Genomic DNA, 19,817 nt, shown 5'->3' with positions numbered 1-19,817 from the left:
CCCGCCCCGCCCGGGGCGTGCCGAACGCCGGGCAGCCGCTCCCGCTCCCCAGCACCCAATTAAGAGACCTTGTTCGCATAAATTAACATGCCCATGCCGTTTATTACTCAGAAACAAAGGTCGCGTTATCTCCCGAGAGAAGTTTCTTGGTTGGATGAACGAACAACTGCTGGTGGAATACTCCGAATGGATGATGATGTCAATACTGCATAGCCGGGTTTCAGACAGGCGATGCCTGGTGCAGAATCCCTGTTGTTACCTCCCCAAGGCAGTCTTGTCGCACGGGTCAGGCTTCCCGTGAGGGCGGTGCTTCAGGAGAACTTCCCTGCCTGAGGTGGGGGGCCAAGGAAGCCTCCTGCCTGCTTGGTGGCAGCCCGGGAAGGAGCAAGGCCGAGCATCTTCTGGATGTTCTGCAAGAACAACACAGAGCACAGCAGGTCAGCGTGACAAGGGAAATAAAGAGCAAGAAATCCTGATTCTGCTCACAGAATAGGAACCTCTGGACATCATCCAGTCCAACCCTCCAGCCAAGGCAGGTGACAGGAGCACATCCAGGTAGGTTTGGAATGTCTCTGGAGAGGGAGACTCCACGCCCTCCCCAGGCAGCCTTTCCCAGTGCTCTGCCACCCTCACTGTAAAGAATTTCTCCCTCACGTTGAGGAGGAACTTCTTGTTGTTTAGTTCATGGCCACTGCTCCTCATCCATTGCTGAGCACCACTGAAGAGTTTTGGCACCATTCTCTTAAAACCCACCTTTGAGATATTCACATTATAAAATTCCCTCTCAATCTTCTCTTTCGAATAAAGAGGCTCCTGTAGTCTCTCTTCTCTAGAGATGTTCCAGACCCATCATCTCTGTGGCTCTCCTGGACTCTCTCCAGCAGCACAAGTAAAACCTCCCCACTTGTTTCAACAGATTCAGGTTCTCTCCCACATAGTTTTAATCCATCTGGCTACCACATATTTAACCTCTCTTCCTATGCGCTCAAACAGCTCAGCATGGAGACAAGAATGGCTGGGCCATTTTTCCCCACCTCAACAAAAGCCCCTGAACACCAAATCCATATTTTGGACAAGGATTCTTTCTCATTTTCAGCTACACACCCCACAGTCAGCTGTGTTTACACACACAGTTTACATAAAACACCACTGCAATTTAACTGCAGTGCAGGTTCCTAGCAGTGCTCACAGGCACCGAGTCCAGCCCTTGGCTTTCCCAAATTCCAGAAAGCACTGCTGGTGGTGGCCATGGGAGCTGGAGTCTCCTAATGCAGCTGGAATTTGGGACAGCAGCATGGCAACCAGAGCTGTGCCAAGTGCAAGTCAGGAGCTTAGGCCCAGAATTAACATGAATGCCATTGCTGCACACAGAACAATGGGGCACTGGAGACATGCAGGATAACAGGACATATGGAGCAAACCCCAAAACCTGACTATTGGGATGACCTCATCTGCATCAGAGCAGGGTGTTTCAGTGGGAAACAACAAACAGGGGAAGAGCTAATTAGCAGAACCGGGCATAAGCCAAAAAACCACAGCAAAATATTTAAATGTGAATGTTTTTCTTGATTTTTGTGAAATTTCTTCTAAATTTCACAACAGTGCAACTACCAAGAGCCCTCAGCTCCTTCAGTTCCATCCTTCACTGTAAGGAACTCCAGCTCAAGATGCTGCTCCTGCAGTGAGACACAGGGGAAAGAAGAAAACAACTGTGTCCTCCTCGTGTCACCACCTGAGTGCTGGCTATCAAGACAACAAAAGGAGGAAGGATTCTCTTCAAACCTGAGTATCCTCTCCAAAATAAATGTCAGGATAGGTCAGACAGCAAGGGCACAGAGCTCTTGAACTTTTTTTATCATGGAAGGAGAATAAACTAAAGAGGAAAAAAGGGGGGGGGGAAAGGCGGGTGGGGAAAGGGGGAGGGAAAAAACATGGGTAAAAAAAAAACGGGGAAAAAGGAAAAAAAGGGGGGGAAAATGGGAGGGGAAGAAAAACACAGGGAAAAAAAAACACGGGCTAAAAACCCATAGGGGAAAAAAACCACGGGAAAAAAAGGGGGGAAGGGGGAAAAAGGGGGGAAAAACACAGGGGAAAAAAGGGGAAAAAGAAAAAAGGGGAAAAAAAACGGGGGCAAAAAGGGGGGAACAAAGGGGGGGAACAAAGGGGGGAAGAAACAGGGAAAGAAAAAGGGGGGAAGGGAAAAAGTGGGGGGAAAGGCAGATAGTTTTACAATTCCACAGCAGCTAAAATAAAATACAGTCGGGATTCATTTCAGCTGGAGATTATGAAAAGGAAGGCTTCAACCCACACACAAGGAACACATGAAGAGGAATTACATCACACTTAGTCCATGGCATACATAAAGCAGCCACTAGTTGATGTTCAGCAGCTGAATATGTATGAGAGCATTAACTCCTTGCTCTGGTTCCTCCTGGTGTTTCCTGGATCAAGGCACGGGCAGAAAGGAGCAGCCAAGGGACAGAGCAAGCACACCAGAGGGTGCTGCAGAGCCAGCAGCACCCGTGTCCTCTCAGCTTCCAGCGGCTCACCGCGGAGCAGAGATCTAGCAGGGATCCATGGCACCAAGGAAGCGTGCACTTGCTCCCCCCAGTTCCTTCTAGCAGGGAGAAAGGTGCTAAAGTTTATTCCAACTGCTTCAAGAGGAAGAGAGATGACAGTCTGTCTGTCTGAATTCCAGACGACAGACACTGACCAGCATTACCATTCCCCCTGCTCTGGAAGGCAGAAGGCATCACACACCAGCTCCAAAGCATGTTTTGCTGGACAGCAATCCTGAAATGTACACCTGGAAGCACCAAAGATGGAGCAAGGTCCAGCAGAAACCTTGTCCCATCTGCTGTGGGCCACATTGGACAAGGAAATCTGCAGAGCCTACTTCCAACACAAGCACAACCATCACCCTAAGGAGCAGAGAGGGAAGAGTAGTATTTAGGGATCCAAATCCCTGATCTGAGCTCTTCTGATCTTCCCTCAAATGACTGCAGGAAGCACAGGAGTTGCTCCTGGTGTCCAGCCCCTGCCTGGCCCTTGGTGAAGCTGGGCCTGCTTGGAGTGAGGGGTGCCCAGATGAACCCCCAGATGTCCCTTACAGCATAAATGATTCTACAATTCATTATCTGGTTTTGTACAGGACCAGACTGGGATCCATTTCAGCACAAGCACCCAGTACAAAAGGCTATGGGGAATTCCACCCACCAGCATGCACTCTGTGACTAAAGGAACTCTCTTATGGATCTGCTCCATCAAACCCAGAAGGGACCTCAGACAAGGCAGCAAGTGGCTCCTTGCCCTAAGACCAGGCTCTGTGGGAAAGTACAGTCCTGGCAGCAGGGATAATTGCTGGCTCCCCTTCCCACTGGGAATACATTTTGGTGAGAAGCAGCCTAATCTACAGTTCAGACGCGTGTGAAAAGGAAGTGAGGAGCAGCAAACACCCCAGGAACAGCAGCACATCCCTCTTCCCAAACAGCACAGGTGAAGGCTGGGAGCTCAGAACCAAGAGCAGCGACAGAGGATGTAACCCTGACACTGCACCTCCCACCCAGCCCAGCAGCAGACTTTCCCAGCTGAAAACCCAACAGCTCAAGGACCCTTGGAAGGCCTCTCCCAGCAACCCTCCTCTCTCCAAACAGGAAGGCAGGAGGAACTAGGGGACAGGATTTACGTGCCAGGGAGAGCTGGGAACAGCGCAAAGGAAGTTACTCACTGCGAGGTGACTATTTTGGGAGATGCTGGCCAGGTCACAGGCAGCAAAGCTTCCCAGTCAGTGTTTGAAGAGTTTATCACCCCCACATGAAGAGAGTCCCTGATGCTGCTCCTGCCTGTCCCACTAATGTCACTTTAATCACCGCCCAGGCAGACTCCCCTGCATTTCCCACCAGGTTGCTGTTTTTTCACACACACCCAAGTTCCTGCTCTACCTCTGAAATCCACAGGCACATCTCTCTTCCCTGTCTTTGATGGTTTCACAGGCAGCTCCAGGATTTAAGGAAAAAGTGAGGGACTATGGTCTCCTTGGTTTGTTCACAACCTTTTCCCTGATTTTTGGTACATCTCAATTCCTCCTCTTGTGTCAGCAGCATCAAGCCAATTCCCACACCAGTTGTTGTCCCCTGGGCCAGCACCTATTTCGAAGCCAACCTGGCAAGATTTCCCCTTCTGCACACAGTGAAATACAAAGGCTCACAAAGCCTTCACCTCCAAGGTCACTGAAAGCACCAAGTGCAAGTCTCTGGCACCATTTTAAGCCCTTAATTGCTTTCTTGCCCTCTGCCCCAGCCTGTCACAGCTCTGAAGTCCTCTTCCCAATGCTGTTATCACCTAGGTTCTTTCCAATGGCAATAAAGCCAAGAGCAGGATGCCAGCAGCAATCACAGCTTCAGTTCTGACCTCTTGTGCAAACTAAGGTGGCCCTGCCCTTCCCTGGAGCAGCAAGGAGGAAGAAGCTGAGCTGCCTGACAGCTGGAGAAGTGCAGGAATTGTTAACCATGACCACGTAGATAATGCAGCACTGTGAAGATTGCAGTCTCACACCCTTCTCCAAAGCAATAAACTCACTCTCCTCCTCCACAGGGACATCATAAGGAACTCTCAAGCACAAGGACAATTTTGTCCCAGAAGTGTTTTGGAAAGCTCAACCCACTGCAAAGAGCTTGGCATTTCTGCCCCTCGGTTCATGGCACCCACCAATTTCACCATATAAAACATCAGGAAATACCCAGCATTAGAATTAACCACAGGAATTATATTTTTGGACAAAGCAAATGAGGGATTTTTCAGCAAGAGAGTTCCCCAGTCAACCCAAGGGGTACAGAAAAATCTTGCTGGTGGTGCTATTCAGTTTCCTATCATAATCTGCAACACTGAAAAGAAAGGACTTTCCATGTAACAGGTAACACACAGCAGCACCAGCCAAGATTGCCTGAAGGAACAGCATCAGACCACAGCATCCCAGAATTCTGGAAGGTGATCTTAAGAGCTCAATATGTGTCCGTGCTTTCAAAGCAGCAAACCCTTCTCTAGCCACTGGGAAGTGAAAGTTTGTCTTGCAGCAAAGACAGTGAGGAAGGCCCTGCCTCTGGTGAAGCTGGGCCTGCTTGGAGTGAGGGGTGCCCAAATGTACCCCCAGATGTCCCTTTTAGCATAAATGATTCTACAATTCATTATCTGGTTTTGTACAGGACCAGACTGGGATCCATTTCAGCACAAGCACCCAGTACAAAGGGCTATGGGGAATTCCATCCACCAGCATGCACTTGGTGACTAAAGGAACTCTGCTATGGAGCTGCTCCATCAAGCTCAGCCCAGCTCCTGGCATTACACACCACCTCCCTTTGCTGATCTGCTTTAAGCCTAAGTCCCTTAGTCTAAGTTTCCTTGGCACCCCTGAGGAAAAGCAACAAGAGGGTTAAGGAGAAAAGCAGCAAGAATTCAGGAAGTGAATCAAAGAAAAGGGAAATATGAATACAGAAGGGAAGGTAATTTGCAGCTAGTTGCACCAGCATTCATCCAGAGTATATTAACCTATCCCAAACACCCTGTGGAGAAAGTGGAAAACAAAATAGACTTCCTGTTGCACTGAGAAGGCCCTCTTGTCCTCACCAGCCATTCTGCCACTTGAGCTGCCAGTGAATCTTCCTGAACATGCTCCTTATCCTCATTGATATCCTCATCCTCTTCCAAAAGATGGGACTATGGAGCTCTGCTGGAGAGCTCTGTGGAGCCTGCTCTTGCCTACCAAACCAGACCCCCATCTCTGTGCCACATCCCTAATGCTGGGAGAGACTTGACACCAAAGGTACAGTTCTTAAGACTCTGAGAAAAATCAGGCAGCCAGCAAAAATAGGAAGGACAAACCCAAAAGAGCAGCTTTAACTCTTTCCTCACTTTTCTAGCAACTTTATGGACTGATTAAACTTTTATAGAGCTGCAAGCCCCCTAGAAAATTCCCCCTAAAGAAGCTGCTGTTTGTAAAGATGCACATATTGATGTAAAAGTCGTGATTACTAAGGAGCAGGATTTAGATCAGCTTCTGATGGAGACAATCTCTTGGTATGGCAATCCACAAAGTTATCACACAGGTCAGGAATCCATTTCTGCCAACTCTGTCCCAGAGCCCTGGTGCCAGTCTCCAGCCAGGTCTTCCAGGCCCATCCAGGACAGCGACTGTTTTAATGATCCCAAACTGGAATTGCTTTGAATATGAGGCACAGGAATGAAGACAAACACAGAAACCACAAACAGATCCAAGATTACACATGCACTACTCCTCCTCCTGGATGGGGATATGCTTTCCCTGCTCCAGGGGAAGTGTACTCACCTGTCTGATTGACATGGTGCAGAGAATGTAGAGGAAGATGAAGGAGCAGTCAGTGTAATCCTCACCCAGGAGGTTGCGGTGGGAGAGACCTTGGATGTACGAGAGGGGGATAAATGGAAGCTTTGCCACCACTCGGCCATCAAATCTGGAAAAGAGAGCACTGGATCACCACTGGAGACAGCAGAACAGCTTCTGGATATGGAAAGAACAAGTGAGCTTCTTCAACAGGCCACCAGAGCAGGTAAGGCCACAGGGAAGGCTGAAAGGCCTTGCTGCCTTCTCCAGCTCCTCTCCACACACTACACCAAGGAGGATAAAGACATCTCTCTCTTTCCAAGCCCTCCACAGGGTAGGATTCCCTCAGGAACAGTTTTACCATAGTCAAAGTGTTTCCTAGTGATTTAAGTGATGAATTGGACAAGCTGCTGGTTCATGCAATCTTGGTGTTTTGCAGTTTTCTGGTGCATTTTATTTCCAAGTCAGATTTAGCAGATCACTTCCCAGAATACAGTCAGCACTTCAATAAAAGATGAACGACTGTCAACCCTGCTGTACTGCAGTTACTGCAACAAGACAGACCCTTTGCTTCAAGCAAACCAGCATTTTTTAAACCACAGCATAAATCAAAGACACCTTTTCTTTCCCTGGAGCAGCTGTGCTCCTCAGGATGCACAAGAGAGCCATCAAGGAACACTTCATAGCCCCAGTTTGTCTGCATTAGCAGTGGAGATGAAGGCGGTGCAGAGGCAGGATGATACCGCACATTCCGAGCGGCATGTCCTGCTCCTGGAATCCCTCCAGGCCCACATTCCAGGGCATCAGGCAGAGTGTGAATTTTGGCCAGTTAGCAAAGATTTCTCCCAAGCCAGACCAGTCAACCCAATCTTTTGATGTAGATGTGTATGATGCCTCATCAGCATGTGCATATTTGGATGTTATTTTCTCTGCATGTGCTGATTTTCGAACAGGTGTTTCTTGTTTCAAGAGATCCTAAATGAGCTTTCTTTCCTGTGGAGATGCATTCACACAGCCACGGCTCAAACACACGCCAACTTTGTTTACATCTCACAGGCAGCTTGGCAAAAGAGCTCAGAACGGATGTTTATCTCCCTGGAACATCCCCCAGTGGCTTAAAATTCTGCGTTATTCCTGCTGTGAGAATGACAAGTACTTCAGCAGTAGCACCCTGAGGTACCTGCTTTTAATTCCAGCAGGTTTTCACAGTTATTAAGAGGCACCAGAATGCACAACTCTTAGAGTAAGGCAGGGGAGTGATTGCATGAAAAAGTTCTTGGCAAGAGAAAATTGAGACACACAGAAGGCAATTTCTGCCCCAGGTGACATCCCCGGTGGCTTGGAGGGCACTGCTGCTGCAGATCTCACTGCCATAATGAACCTTTTAAGCCACAACAGTCCCTCAGCTGTTTGTCTTGGGCACAGCATTCTGCTCTTTGGGTTTAAACCAGCCTTGCTGACACTTCCACATCCTTCCAGCACGGTCCAACTTGCTGCCCCAGCACTGCTGACACTCCAGGAATGACAGCAGGAAATCATCCCAGAGATTTCCAGTTTGGCTAAGGGGGCACTTGGCAATGGTGAGGTGCTCAGACAGAGTAGCAGCATCTGCAAAGTACCTGTCCAAAGGGTGCTGCTTCCACACAGTTCCTGCTCCTTTCTTCCCAGCAGCCATAAACTCATCAAGAACAGGAAAAGCAGCAAATGTGGCCACAGCCATTGCAGGTGTCAGCCACCCTTTTCCTCCCACACCCACAAGTGCCTCCATGGATACTCCTGGATACTCCTGCTGCTCAGATTGCCTCTAAAGAAAGAGGCAGTTAAATAAAATACATGCCCCAAGGCTGACATCAATTCTCTGCTCAGCAGCATGGTCTCTGTGGGCAGGAATCCTCAAAAGAGGAAAAAGACAAGTAAACTTGGTAGAAATTTATTGGTTTCCTCTACTGTTTTGTTTTGGTTTTTTTTTTTTTGTTTTTTTGTTTTTTTGTTTTTTTGTTTTTTTTTTTTTAATTTAATATCTGTGGAAGGAGGAGCCATATAGAATTTAATCCAAATCAACCCCTCCCTGAAGTTCTTAACAAACTTACAGTTCTGTAGTACTTGTTACTCACAGAATACTCAGAGCATCTGCCCCTTCCCCTTCTAGGAAAGTGGGCACAGTGGAGTAAAGCATTTTCAGTTTGTTTTTCAGTCTGCTTTGGGGCAGGTGCTGGTGTCTGTACTGTACCCAAAGAGCAAGGCAAGCACTTGGAGGTCTCAAGTGCAACCCTACAACTGCTCAGACCCCTCATTGCTCACAATGCACCTCCGGCCCTGCTCAGGGCTGCAGTGAAATGAGACATCACTGACTCAAGACTGTACCCAAATTTTAAAATCCTCCAATGCTGGGCTGCTTTGCTCTGCTCAGAATGCTGAAGTCTGACTAAGCTGAATAAATAAAGGATCCACACAGTGGCACTTCTGTTATTATGTTACCCCATGTTTGCAATTTATCCACCCACAGATCTCCAGTAAAATAACAATTGATTGTATCCTGGGGGCTGCCAGCACAGAAGCCAAAGGCTTTGGTGCCCAAGAATGTAAATTCCTGTTTGCAGGGCAAGGATATTGCTCAGATATCAAGCAGCCTCCTAAAGGTTATCCTAACATTCATGTCATCCTCAGATTTAACAGCCAACAGTTCATATTACAAGTGAATCAAGTTTTAAAAGCCAAGCACAACCTTTCAGATTTGCATATCTGAAACAAAGCTGTCAATAACCGTGCAAACCAGTTTGGGGTTTCTTGTCTGTTTTTTTAAACTACACCCATCCCAGGTCACTTTTAAAACAAGTGAAGCTTGGAGCCCATGCCTGGACCTGTTTATATCTGGACTCTGATTTCCTCAAGTAGGGCAACAACTCTGCAATCACAGCTCATTTCTAAGGTAAGGGAGCTAACCCAGTTTTGTTTGCAAGAGCATTCTTTGGTCACACCATTGCAGCAAAGCCAAAGCAGATGAAGACTGAAGACGTTTGCCTGACATGCACCCAACTTGCCCTAATCAGGATGTTCCCATGCAGAAAAGATATTAAAGTTGTGTCTAGACTGAATGAATGCAATTTGCTCAGTCTGGCTGTGCTCAGCACTCAATGCTCCCTCTTGAGCAGAAAGTGTATGTGATGACCAAACCACCACATCTTCAGACTAAATTTGGATCCATTTATTTATTTGTGGTTCTTGGCTGGACACTCTTAACACTTCAAGTGGTGAAGGGAAGGTGGAAAATATATTTACCATACAAATTTCAGAAAACAATGCAGGAAGCTGATACTTACATGGAGTTGAACATTCCCATCAAGGCAGTGAAGCAGAAGCCGATGGCAAACATGGATTTCATCCGAACCTGCAAGCAGAAAGGTCAGAGAGATTTAAAACAACAGGCCCACACTGAGGTATTATGATCTCACACCCTTAAAAACAGGCTTGGTACAGATCACTGAAATCAACAGGGAAAAAGGATGACCCAGGACACAGAGGGGTTGTGAAAATGACTGGAGAAGTCCCCAGGAGACTGGGTACAAAGGCAGCCACTGATGGGAAGTGCTGCTTCAGGGAGACAAAACCAAAAAGTGCTCAAGAACTTTCCTGTCATCTTGCACAGGCTGGTTTTATTTTTTCCTTAAGCCTATAAAACCCACCAGAGGGATTCCCAGGGGACTCCCAGCAGGGGATCATTACAATGACCAAAGTTATAGGAAGCCACAAAAATTAATTCTACATTGAAAAACATAATGGAGACTTATAAATATGAAAATAGCAAAGGTTTGGCATGAGATGAGGCAGTAACTCTGTGGCTCATATTAAAATCTCTAGTTACTGAGAAAATCCAGAAGGACCTTTCCAGAGGAAAAGCAGCTTTTTTTGCCAATTGAACAAAGTCTTTCTGTTGGGAAACTGACTGAAATCTCCAGCACTTGGGAACTGGCTTTAAATTTTCATACCATTGACAAGTCCCTGTTGTTATTCTTCAGTTTCTCTTCTTGTCTCTCTGGAAAGACAAAACCAACAATTATAATCAGTTATGTCAACCTAGAAACCAGAGTGTTTTCATTTCCAGGAAAACTTAACCTCTTTGGCTCTCCAAACAAATAACACTTCCAAAATCAACTCCAGCTCTCTTTGCCAGACAGTAGAAAGTGAAAAACTGTACATAGCCAACTGCTTCTCCACCACAGCAACATGCAGCAAGTCAGGCACAAAGAGAGGAGGCGGCTGGAATCACACATTCAGCACTTTTGAAAGAAATGCACCCAATGTCAGATTTGCTAACTCAACCAACTCACACAGGAGCATGAGCACTGCTGCCAGGAAACAAAAACAGTGCCCCTCTACCACAGTTGCCAAAGGGAGCAGTGATCAATGTGCTGCACACCATCATAAATACATTGAATAAGTAAGGATTTCCTTCTGGAGGTCTCCAAAGGGAAAACCATGCACAGAGCTGGGAGCTGCACCTCAGCAATGCAAAAATCCTGCTGGTCTTAGTAATGAATTTTGCACTCTTCTCACACTTAGGAGATTCTCCTAAGGGGAAAGAGATTTCCTACATGACATTCAGTAATGAGTGTATTACTGTGCTTTGCAGGAAATATTATGGAAATCTAGTCTGTCCTTAAATCACCACAGACTTCAAAGATATTTAGATTTTTCAAGAGGGCATTTTCCATGTCCCTCACTGGAGGGCTGCTCTGGCCTTCAGTGTTATCCACTATTTGTCACCTTTCCTCTCCCATGTCCCCATCATGCCTTGGATGGATCCAGAGGGGCAGCCAGGGCTGGGAAGCAGTAGCCAGCTGAAGTAAGGGTGTGGATAACAAAGGAATATCCAAAGAACAGCATCAGTGAAGAGGGGAGGATGCAGAAGGACTGCCAAGGGCTATCCAGCATGGGAATTTTGAGGGATCCCCACTGAAGTTTCAGTACTAGAGGCCCACAGCTCAGAAACTCCAAAATTCTCTTCCAAGCCCTTGCTAAGCACAGGGACTCGCAGTCAGTGTCATGAAAAGCAACAGCAACACCCCTACACAATTCCTTACGCCTCTTTGCTATTTCCACTTGCTCCTAACTACAAACCATCCCCTCTGGCAGGAACCTTTCAGACACCTGTTTCCTGAGCAAGGTAGAAAGTTGTGTCCTGGGACATTTCAGCAACTACAGGCCAGCTCTTCAGGAATCACATTTGGCACAAATACTTGTTTTTTCCCCTCTGCTGCATAAATAACCATCTATTTAGGTGGGCTAAAGGTTACATGGAGGAAAGAACACAGCTCTGATTGCCCAATATACCTGACCTGTCTCTCACCTATTTCTATTTAAAATGAACACATTCTGGGTGATCTGCCAACTTATATCAATGGTCTATTCCCCCCCAAATCACACATAAACAGCCTGTTAAGCACTTTGCTGGGTAGTGTACAGTTGGGTAAAGGCACAGAGAAAGAGGACTGGGTTAACAAGCAGCTCCCTGGAGTCCAAAATCATCTTACTCTGCTCATTGGAACACAAACCATGAGGATACAGGGATAGAGATTTGCGGCATTCACATTCTCTGAAAAGTCCCTTCACCCAGGATTCTTCTCCTGGGAAGCTGAGAGGCCTCAGAGAAAAGGAAAACAATTCTTATCTCATTTGCTTCTCCTGTGTTGTGCTCATGTGGAATGTGTGTGGAGATTGTTTACCCACAGGTGATTGTTTCACTGGATTCTGCTGTGAGTTGTTTTCACTCTTTGGTCAATCAGAGCCAAGCTGTTTCGGGACTCTGGGGAGAGTCACAAGTTTTCATTATTATCTTTTAGCCTTCTGTCTGTATCTTTTCTGTATTCTTTAGTACAGTTTAGTATTCTTTAATATAATATAGTATAATAAAGTAATAAATTAGCCTTCTGAGAACATGGAGTCAGATGCACCATTGCTGCCTTTGCTGGGCCATCCCTGCAAATACAATAGTGATTTGCCAGGACTGGGGGTTTTCATTTTGATTTAGTTTTGCTGTCCATCCAGCACTCATGCACACTCCTGGGAATGTCACTGTCTTTTCTTCCAGAAGCACATGGACACAGAAAGCAGAAGCGAGGTTTAAGCTAACAAATCATCCCTTTAAACTGAAATGACAGAAGGCTACACCAATGCTAAAGGTTTCCTATTCCAGCAGTGCCCGAGGTGATCTAGACACAATGTGACAATCCGTTCATTTTACAGCTAAAAATAAAGGTTTTTAAGTAAGAAACACCAAATTAAGCCTTCCCAAGCTACTTTCCCCCTACCTCCTTGTGCACAGGCATGATTCATCCCTTATGAAACCAAGTAGTATCATCCACACACCTCCTGTCTTATTCTGTGTGCAGAACAGATGGCAACTGAGGCAGGTCTGTACCACAGCTGTTACTTATCCATAAAGCCTCAGCTCAATATTTACTTTTTGTTAACTAAAATGGTAGAACTTGGAAGAACTCCAGCACAAGTAGATTTGCTGTGACAACAATGGCCCATCTTGCAGAATGATTTGACATCCAGTAAGTTACTGCGATCAGGGATTTCAGCTTAACAGCTGAGAGTCATTTTCTGGAAGTCCAGCGTGACATTTAGGGTCTGATTTTTCAGGAACACCAATAATTCATCTTTCCCTTTACACACATAAAATACTGAAGTTATGCAGCACTTGTTAAAAAAAAAAAAAAAAAAAAAAGGAAGAAAAAAATCAGTGTCAGAATCTTAGGCTTGGCCAGCAAGCATCACAGCAAACAAAATCAGTGGTCGTTTCCTAAGTTCTGATCTTTGTCCCTTTGTGCTTTGTTTTCCATCTGCAAAACAAGATTATTTCAGTGTATAAAAATTGGTGGAGCATCTGAAGTCCTCAGATTCTACTGTTTATTGGTTTAGTCCAAGCACAAGTCAAATATTGTCTGCTGGGAACACAGCTTGGATGGTGCCCTGCAAAAAAGTCATTGTCACACTCTCTTTATTTAATGTTATCTGCAGTTGTTGCATATGGTCACTTTCAAAGTTGCCTTATCCACCAAGCAGTGTTCATCCCACGCAGGGATTAGTCAAGATTAAGAACTGAAATGCACAAGAGGAAGCATTTTGGCTCCTGTCCCTTCAGGAATCTAACGACAACAGGTTTTCTACCTAGGAAGAGCTGTTTGAAGATGTGTTTATAATTCCCAAGCTTTGTACAGATCAAATGACTAATCCAGCTACCTGGTGTTACAGAGGAATGAGGAAACCAACTCCCAGGAGCTCTCAAAAGTGTTCCTGCCACGATCTCTGTAATAACTTAACTGAGCTTTGCTGCACGTTGCGAGTCCTACAGATGGCAGATGCTCCTAAAACCTTTAAACATCTCTTCACCCTGGTCTTGCTTAGGTCAGTACTTAAAAGAGTCACCCTAACAGAAAGAATTCAGCTTAGTGACAATGAAAAAGAATGGAAAAATAAATCACTACCTAAAACTGTGCAAAACTGATTTATCAGGATTGAAATTAATCTAAGCATGGTTACAGTTAACATGAACATCTTCAGCTCTAAAGCGTACAAATGAAGGGGGGGGGAAAAAAACACAATTTGAGTCCTACACTACAGCAAGGTGCCATGCACTGCAGCAAAGAGTTTGACAGCTGAAGTTAGCAACAGCCAGAGATATCAAGGTTGAAATGGGAGAAAAAGTCAGGGAGCTCAGCGAGGTGCTGCTCCTCTCAGTGACCCACCCGTCTGACCAAAACCATCAGGAGGCTGGGTGTCTCCTGCCTTGGAAGAGTAAGGCAAATGAGTAAATAGCCTTGAAAGGAAGAAAAGGATAATCACTTCCATGAGTTTCTGAACTTTGTACCACTCTTGAGGTGCCAGTCTTACCTATCTTCTTTTTCTGCTGTCGGCCTGCTGATTCAGTTATGGTTTCCTTCTTCTTTTCCACTGCAAAATGAAAAGATACTCCATCATTTCTGCACAGTGATACCACCACATCTTTTCCACACACCAAACAGAACATTTTAGTCCTCTGCAGAACAGGGGCACAAAAAGCAGCTAAGTAGGGCTAAGAACATGTTCAGAATCAGTAAGTTATCAACTACCTACACCAATCACTTAAAAAATATAATAAAAAACACTCAAAACCCTGCATAAGGTACAAACATATTTAAAGGGTTAATTTTGAACTCTGTCAAGAGCCCATGGCACTGTGGACTGAACAGTCTGGGGACAGTTTTGGCTCAAGCTACCCTTGCTGATTTGTTATTAGTATCAGACAGTACTTTTGATTCAGCAAGTGGAATGAAAAGAGCTTTGTGGCAAGCTCTGCTCCCGATTATCTGCAGTGGGAAGCAGAATACAGGAAAGTCTGTGTTCTCCTACATCCCTTCTTCACAGGCAGGCATTCTCAGGGGAAATGCTGTCCAAGCAGGCAGCCACAGCCTCTCCATTCTTCAATTCATCAGCACTGAAGCATTTCCAATATTTTAAAGCAGAAGCCTAAGGTCAAAGGTACTAAACCCCAAATCAGACAGGCACTGAGCACCTGCCACCAAGCACCACTGCAGCAAAGCAGGCCAGCAGAGCCAGCACAGGGAAATGGGAACACAGCAAATGTGCTGCTCAGCTGCAAAGAGGGGTCTGGGACAGCAAAAAGGGCTTTTCCAGGAAGCAAGAGACACTTTCATTCAAGACCTATAACAAGAGTACTCCAGAAAGCAAGGATGATGAAGCATGACCATGGTCTCACAACTTTTTACTTTGAACTCTCTGTATTTATGCAAGCTGCATGTACCATATTCCCTCTACCAACAAAGAGCCTGGGCTCAGTGTCAGCTCAGATACCTGAGTGCTGGGGCTGCCCTCCCCCGTGGAGTACCAGCTCAGCTCAGCCCTGATTTCACAGCCCAGAGGAAATGAAGCCAGCCAGCCTTCCAAGGCACAGCAGGATCTGTAGAGCTGCCTGTGAGTCAGTCACAACTGCTCAGAAAATCACATCAGCCCAGACAAGCCACCTCAACATCATCCCTCCATGGCAACACAGTGAGAAACAATTGCCTTTCCCAAGGAACAAGAGGATCTCTGGTGGGCAGGGAGGAAAACAGGGAGCTTGTGTCCTCAGGGAATACTGGAGACAGGTGTCAAACGACACAATGCACCCAGGGCTCCCAGAATACTGTCTGCACAACCTTCCCTAGGCCAAATCCAGCTGGAAACTCCATTAGCCCATCCCTGCCCTGGTGCACATCACCCCACAGCCCCAGCTGTAAACTCTAGACAGCGCTGTTAAGACTCATGCCAAGCCCCAGGAGCTCCCAGCCCCAATTCCCTCAGGACTGCCTTTGGGAACATCCATCTCAACAAATCAGCAATTCCAGGGACAGCCTTCAGCCTTGTCCATTTAGCCCCACATTCACCCAGAACAATCCCTGCAGCAGCCTCAGGCAACGCTGAGCCTCTCCCGAGGAAGGAGAAGACAGGAAGAGATGAAATTAAGGAGTAACAATGTCTGCTCAAGCACACTACGCAGCCCCTTTGTTTTTGCAAATCCTAAGGATCTGCTAGGGCTCTCACGGGAGAGCTTAAAGGTCTCAAATGTGTTTTTTCCTGTTTCAGATGTGTTAGATAACAGTTGAAAGGTGTGGCTCAAGTGGTCCACTTGGCAAGTTGTAAGCCCTCAGGTCAGCCAGCTGTCCTCAGCACAGGAGGGGAAGGGAAAAAAGCAAATCTGCATTTTTACTGACTCCTTATTCACTTTACCTTTTTTATTTTGTTGTTGTTGGGGGTGGGGAATCAAACAAGGAGCCCAGAAACTAATTGAGACACATGAACCCTTCATCACTCCCTTCACAGATGATAGCCTAGACACCAGGAGAGCTATAAAAGCAAACAGCATTCAACTCTTCCAGCAATCATTAAGCCCTAGAGATTAAGCCCTGCTAACTGCTTTTGGAATGAGCAGCACAAACACAAGAGGACACTAAATTTGCAGCTGGGTTTCAACTCCTTCTCTAAGTTGCTCTTCTGGGGCTAATTCCATCCCACGCACAGGAGCAGTGGGATTCAAGTGAGGCAGGCAGAGATGCAATCCCCATCTGCTCCTGCTGTGGTGACAAAAGCCCCAAAAGAATGTGGGAGCCGTGACACAAACATGACTGCACTTCAGCTCCTGGGTTTAAACTGCCCAGGGGAAGGCTGCAGTAAGCTGGGCTGCTAAGAGCAATATGTGATAATATTGTTCTCGCAGCATTAAAGAGCACTGACACCATACTGAGGCATTTGTGAGGTAAAAGCAGCTCTGTTTTGGCCACAGCTGTCGTGTGCTGTCTCTCACTGCTGTAACTTGGGCAGGGTGGACACAGCTGAGGCTAAAAGGTCAGAATTTCTCATCTGCAGCTTGGCTTCTGGTACAGACCGGTCCATTTGAACACTCCATGCTCCCTCCTGTTCACCATTTCTCTCAATATTTGATGCAGATCTGACTGCTCACCCTCAGCTCCCTTTTCCCTTCTCCCCTGACACTTTGTTTACCCCCCCACACCCAGACCTCCTTTCTGTGGAATGAACTTATTTCCTAACCTATCTGCCTCCAGTTTACATTAGGATAATTTGGTTTTACATCAGCTGACTGTTCAGACCTTTCTATAATGGCTTTGTCTTTACTCACCCCCCACCACCAATCACCACTTTCCATCTTTACATAAAATACTTTTTCCTCATGGTACTCATTATTCAACCCTAACTCTTTCTTTCTACAGACCTCAAATTCTCCTCTTTGCCCCTGAAAGGCAGAAATTGCATCTCTGAACATATTTCAGACATTTATTTCAGACACTGGCTGCTGATGTGCATAAAGAAGATGCCAGTACCAATCTCTTAGTCCCCCTGTCCTCCACTGACAGGAGGGACAATTTACACAGGGGAAAAAGGTCTTTGGCTGAGCTTCTTCCAGCAAAAAAAAAAAAACAGAATTAAGGACAGAAATAAACCCCTGGCGAGTACTTACATTTCTTGCTCTGCTTTTCCACTTCAGCCTTTAACCTCTTGTATTTGTCTGTGCGATAGACCAGCACCCAAGTTATACCTGAAACAAACACTCAGCCAGGAGCCAGGCAAGGAAAAACCTCCTGCAACAATGCTGCTAGCAGGGAGCAAATCCACGTGCAGGAGTTAAATCTGATGCCCAAAAAACCCCGTTAGAACCCAGCCAAGGGAGCACAGAGCAGCAGCAAACTGCACCATCCCTTCCCCTCAAATCCCCATGCCAAGCTCCATGTAAAATGGAACTGGAAAATAAACCACGAAACGAGCTGTAGGTGCAAAACTGAAACAAGTTTTTAGTTTTTACTTGTATTGACAAACCTGTTTTGCAGGTGTGGGATGAAGGTTTGGGGACAGGGGGTAGAAAGGGGATTTAGGGCTACAGCACAACATCAGAACCGGGGCCTGGGACTTGCAACTACCCCAAAAGGCTCCTATGCAGCACTGCCTTAAAAAGCTGCCTCTGTTTCAAGCACTGACACATAAAAAACCTTTTCCAGCAGCTTAACCCACCATCCCTGCAAGGCCGGGCGATTCCCTCACACCCTTCCCACACCAGCTATGGGGGAACCACTCCGTCCCTCCTCCTGCAGGGAACAACCCCAACCCCAGCGCTCTGCACCACAGCTCAGCGCTGCCCGGGGGCATTCCCCGCTGTCCTCCCCGTGAGGAGCCCCAGCTGACGCCGAGCCCCGTTTCACAGCCTCCCTCCCCACCGCCGCCCCTTCCCCCGCTCCCGGGAGCTGCCGGCCGCGCCCCGCCCGGCTCACCCTCGGCCAGCAGCGCGGTGCAGACGGAGATGAACACGATGAGGAGGGTGTCGGCGAACATGGTGCTCATGGTGCTGCCGCCGCCCCCGACCCGGTAACACCGCCGCGCACCCGGAAGTGCACCCGCCACCCGGAAGCTGCGGCCCCTCGTTGCTTAGCAACGCCCGGAAGCGACCACCTGCACTTCCGGTTGGCGCCGCCGGCTGCGCGAGAAGCCGCGGGAAAGGCGAGGGGCGGGGAATGCGCTGCGGACGCTGCTCTGATTGGACGAGGCGGCTGTCAATCTGTCCGTGGCGGGGTGGCCCCGCCCCCCAGCGGGGCTGAGGGAGGGTCGTTGTCATGGCGGGGTCTGCAGCCGCCCTCGTCCCTCACACCGGGTCGCGATTCAGGGCTCCGAGAGGGGTTCACGGAACCAGTTCGGTGGGAAAAGACCTCCGCCATCATCCCGAGTCCCACCTGTCAGCCAACACTACCGTGGCACCAAGTGCCATGGCCGGTGGTTCCTCAAACACCTTCAGGGACTCCATCACCTCCCTGGGTAGCCCGTTCCAATGCCTAATCACCAAATCCAATGTGTAATCACCCTTTTTGTGAAGAAGTTGATCCCAAAGTGCGAGCCAAGCCTCCCCCGGTGTAGTTTGGCGCTGGTGGGGGTCTGCCCTCCCTGCACCTTGCGGGACGCGGTGCCTGCAGCCGCTTGCCAGGGAAGATGCACCAAGGCGTTCGCTCGCAAAAAAAACCCAAAACGTTGGTTCGGAGAAACCTTCCTGGTTCCTACAACTCTGCCCTGGATTGATTTGCCGGTGGTGTGAATGGAAGCGTTCAAGACCAGCTTGGGCAGGTTTTGGAGCAGCTGGTTTAGCAGAAGGTGTCCCTGTCCATGGGAGGGGGTGGAATGAGGTGATCTTTAATGTCCCTTTGAACCCAAACCATTCTGTGATTCTGTGAATAGCCTGTTAGTGCATCTCACCAGGAGGCACCTTCTGGGATCAAACATTCAGGAACATTGCTGCCTGCCCTCTGCCAGGGGCTGTTGCTGTCCCTTGTACACCAGCAGAGGAGTAGAGCATTCTGTGATTCACGGGGAACCAAACCTCCCATTGCTCGTGTGTGTGTGAAATATTCATGGAAGGGATGGGACTGTGAAGCGCAGTAATGAGGACAGTGCAATAACAGCAAGGATTTGGCAGACAAATTGACTTTTATTGAGGCTCCAGCAATTACACCTGGAGCAGCAGAAGTAGAGCAAATCCGTGGGTTGTAATGGGGTGAGGAGACCTAGAAAGCAGAAATACAGAAAAGGAAACAGGGCAGGCAGGGAAGGGCAGGTTTGTGCCTGTCCTTACGTAACAGAGGAGTTTGCTGCCGCTGACAGAAGTGCACTGTGGGATTACAGGGGCAGAGCTGAGTGAAAAACAGGGAAAGGAAAAAACCTACCGCCCTTAAATTAAACACACCATTCAGAAAGAGGGTGAGGAGCTGCAGCTCGGAGAAGACAGCGAGTGAGGTGTGAGGTCGGACGGCAAACAACCTCTCTGAGCCTGGGGACGGGCACACAAGGAAAGCAGAGAGCCACGCGAGTGCAGGTGGCTGTGTCAGACGTCACTGGGAAGTGGGAAAAGTCCAGGGAACTTCCTGCG

General features: G+C 47.6%; 1 protein-coding gene across 1 annotated transcript; it reads right to left on the bottom strand.

Annotated features, from left to right (window-relative positions):
- Nucleotides 1-82: 82 nt before the first annotated feature.
- TMCO1 (transmembrane and coiled-coil domains 1) lies at nt 83-18,322 on the bottom strand. The gene is made up of 7 exons (XM_041478940.1): nt 18,178-18,322; nt 17,373-17,450; nt 14,252-14,311; nt 10,342-10,388; nt 9,676-9,743; nt 6,341-6,485; nt 83-410 (listed from the first exon to the last, which is right to left on the bottom strand). Exons 1-7 carry the CDS (start codon nt 18,245-18,247, stop codon nt 312-314), a joined length of 567 nt encoding a protein of 188 aa, XP_041334874.1. The 5' UTR covers nt 18,248-18,322; the 3' UTR covers nt 83-311.
- Between the last annotated feature and the right edge of the window lie 1,495 nt (nt 18,323-19,817).

Source organism: Pyrgilauda ruficollis, unplaced genomic scaffold (genome assembly GCF_017590135.1).
Source record: "Pyrgilauda ruficollis isolate IOZ18807 unplaced genomic scaffold, ASM1759013v1 scaffold47, whole genome shotgun sequence".
NCBI classification, from domain to species: Eukaryota; Metazoa; Chordata; class Aves; order Passeriformes; family Passeridae; genus Pyrgilauda; species Pyrgilauda ruficollis.
This window is presented reverse-complemented; position numbering and strand designations above follow the sequence as displayed.

Coding starts and splice junctions, on each gene's coding strand:
- TMCO1 (XM_041478940.1), bottom strand. CDS start 18,247: ATGAGCACCATGTTCGCCGACACCCTCCTCATCGTGTTCATCTCCGTC. Junction 9,744..10,341: donor ACAACAGGGACTTGTCAATG/GTATGAAAATTT, acceptor TTCTGCTTGCAG/GTTCGGATGAAATCCATGTT. Junction 411..6,340: donor GCACCATGTCAATCAGACAG/GTGAGTACACTT, acceptor TTGTTCTTGCAG/AACATCCAGAAGATGCTCGG.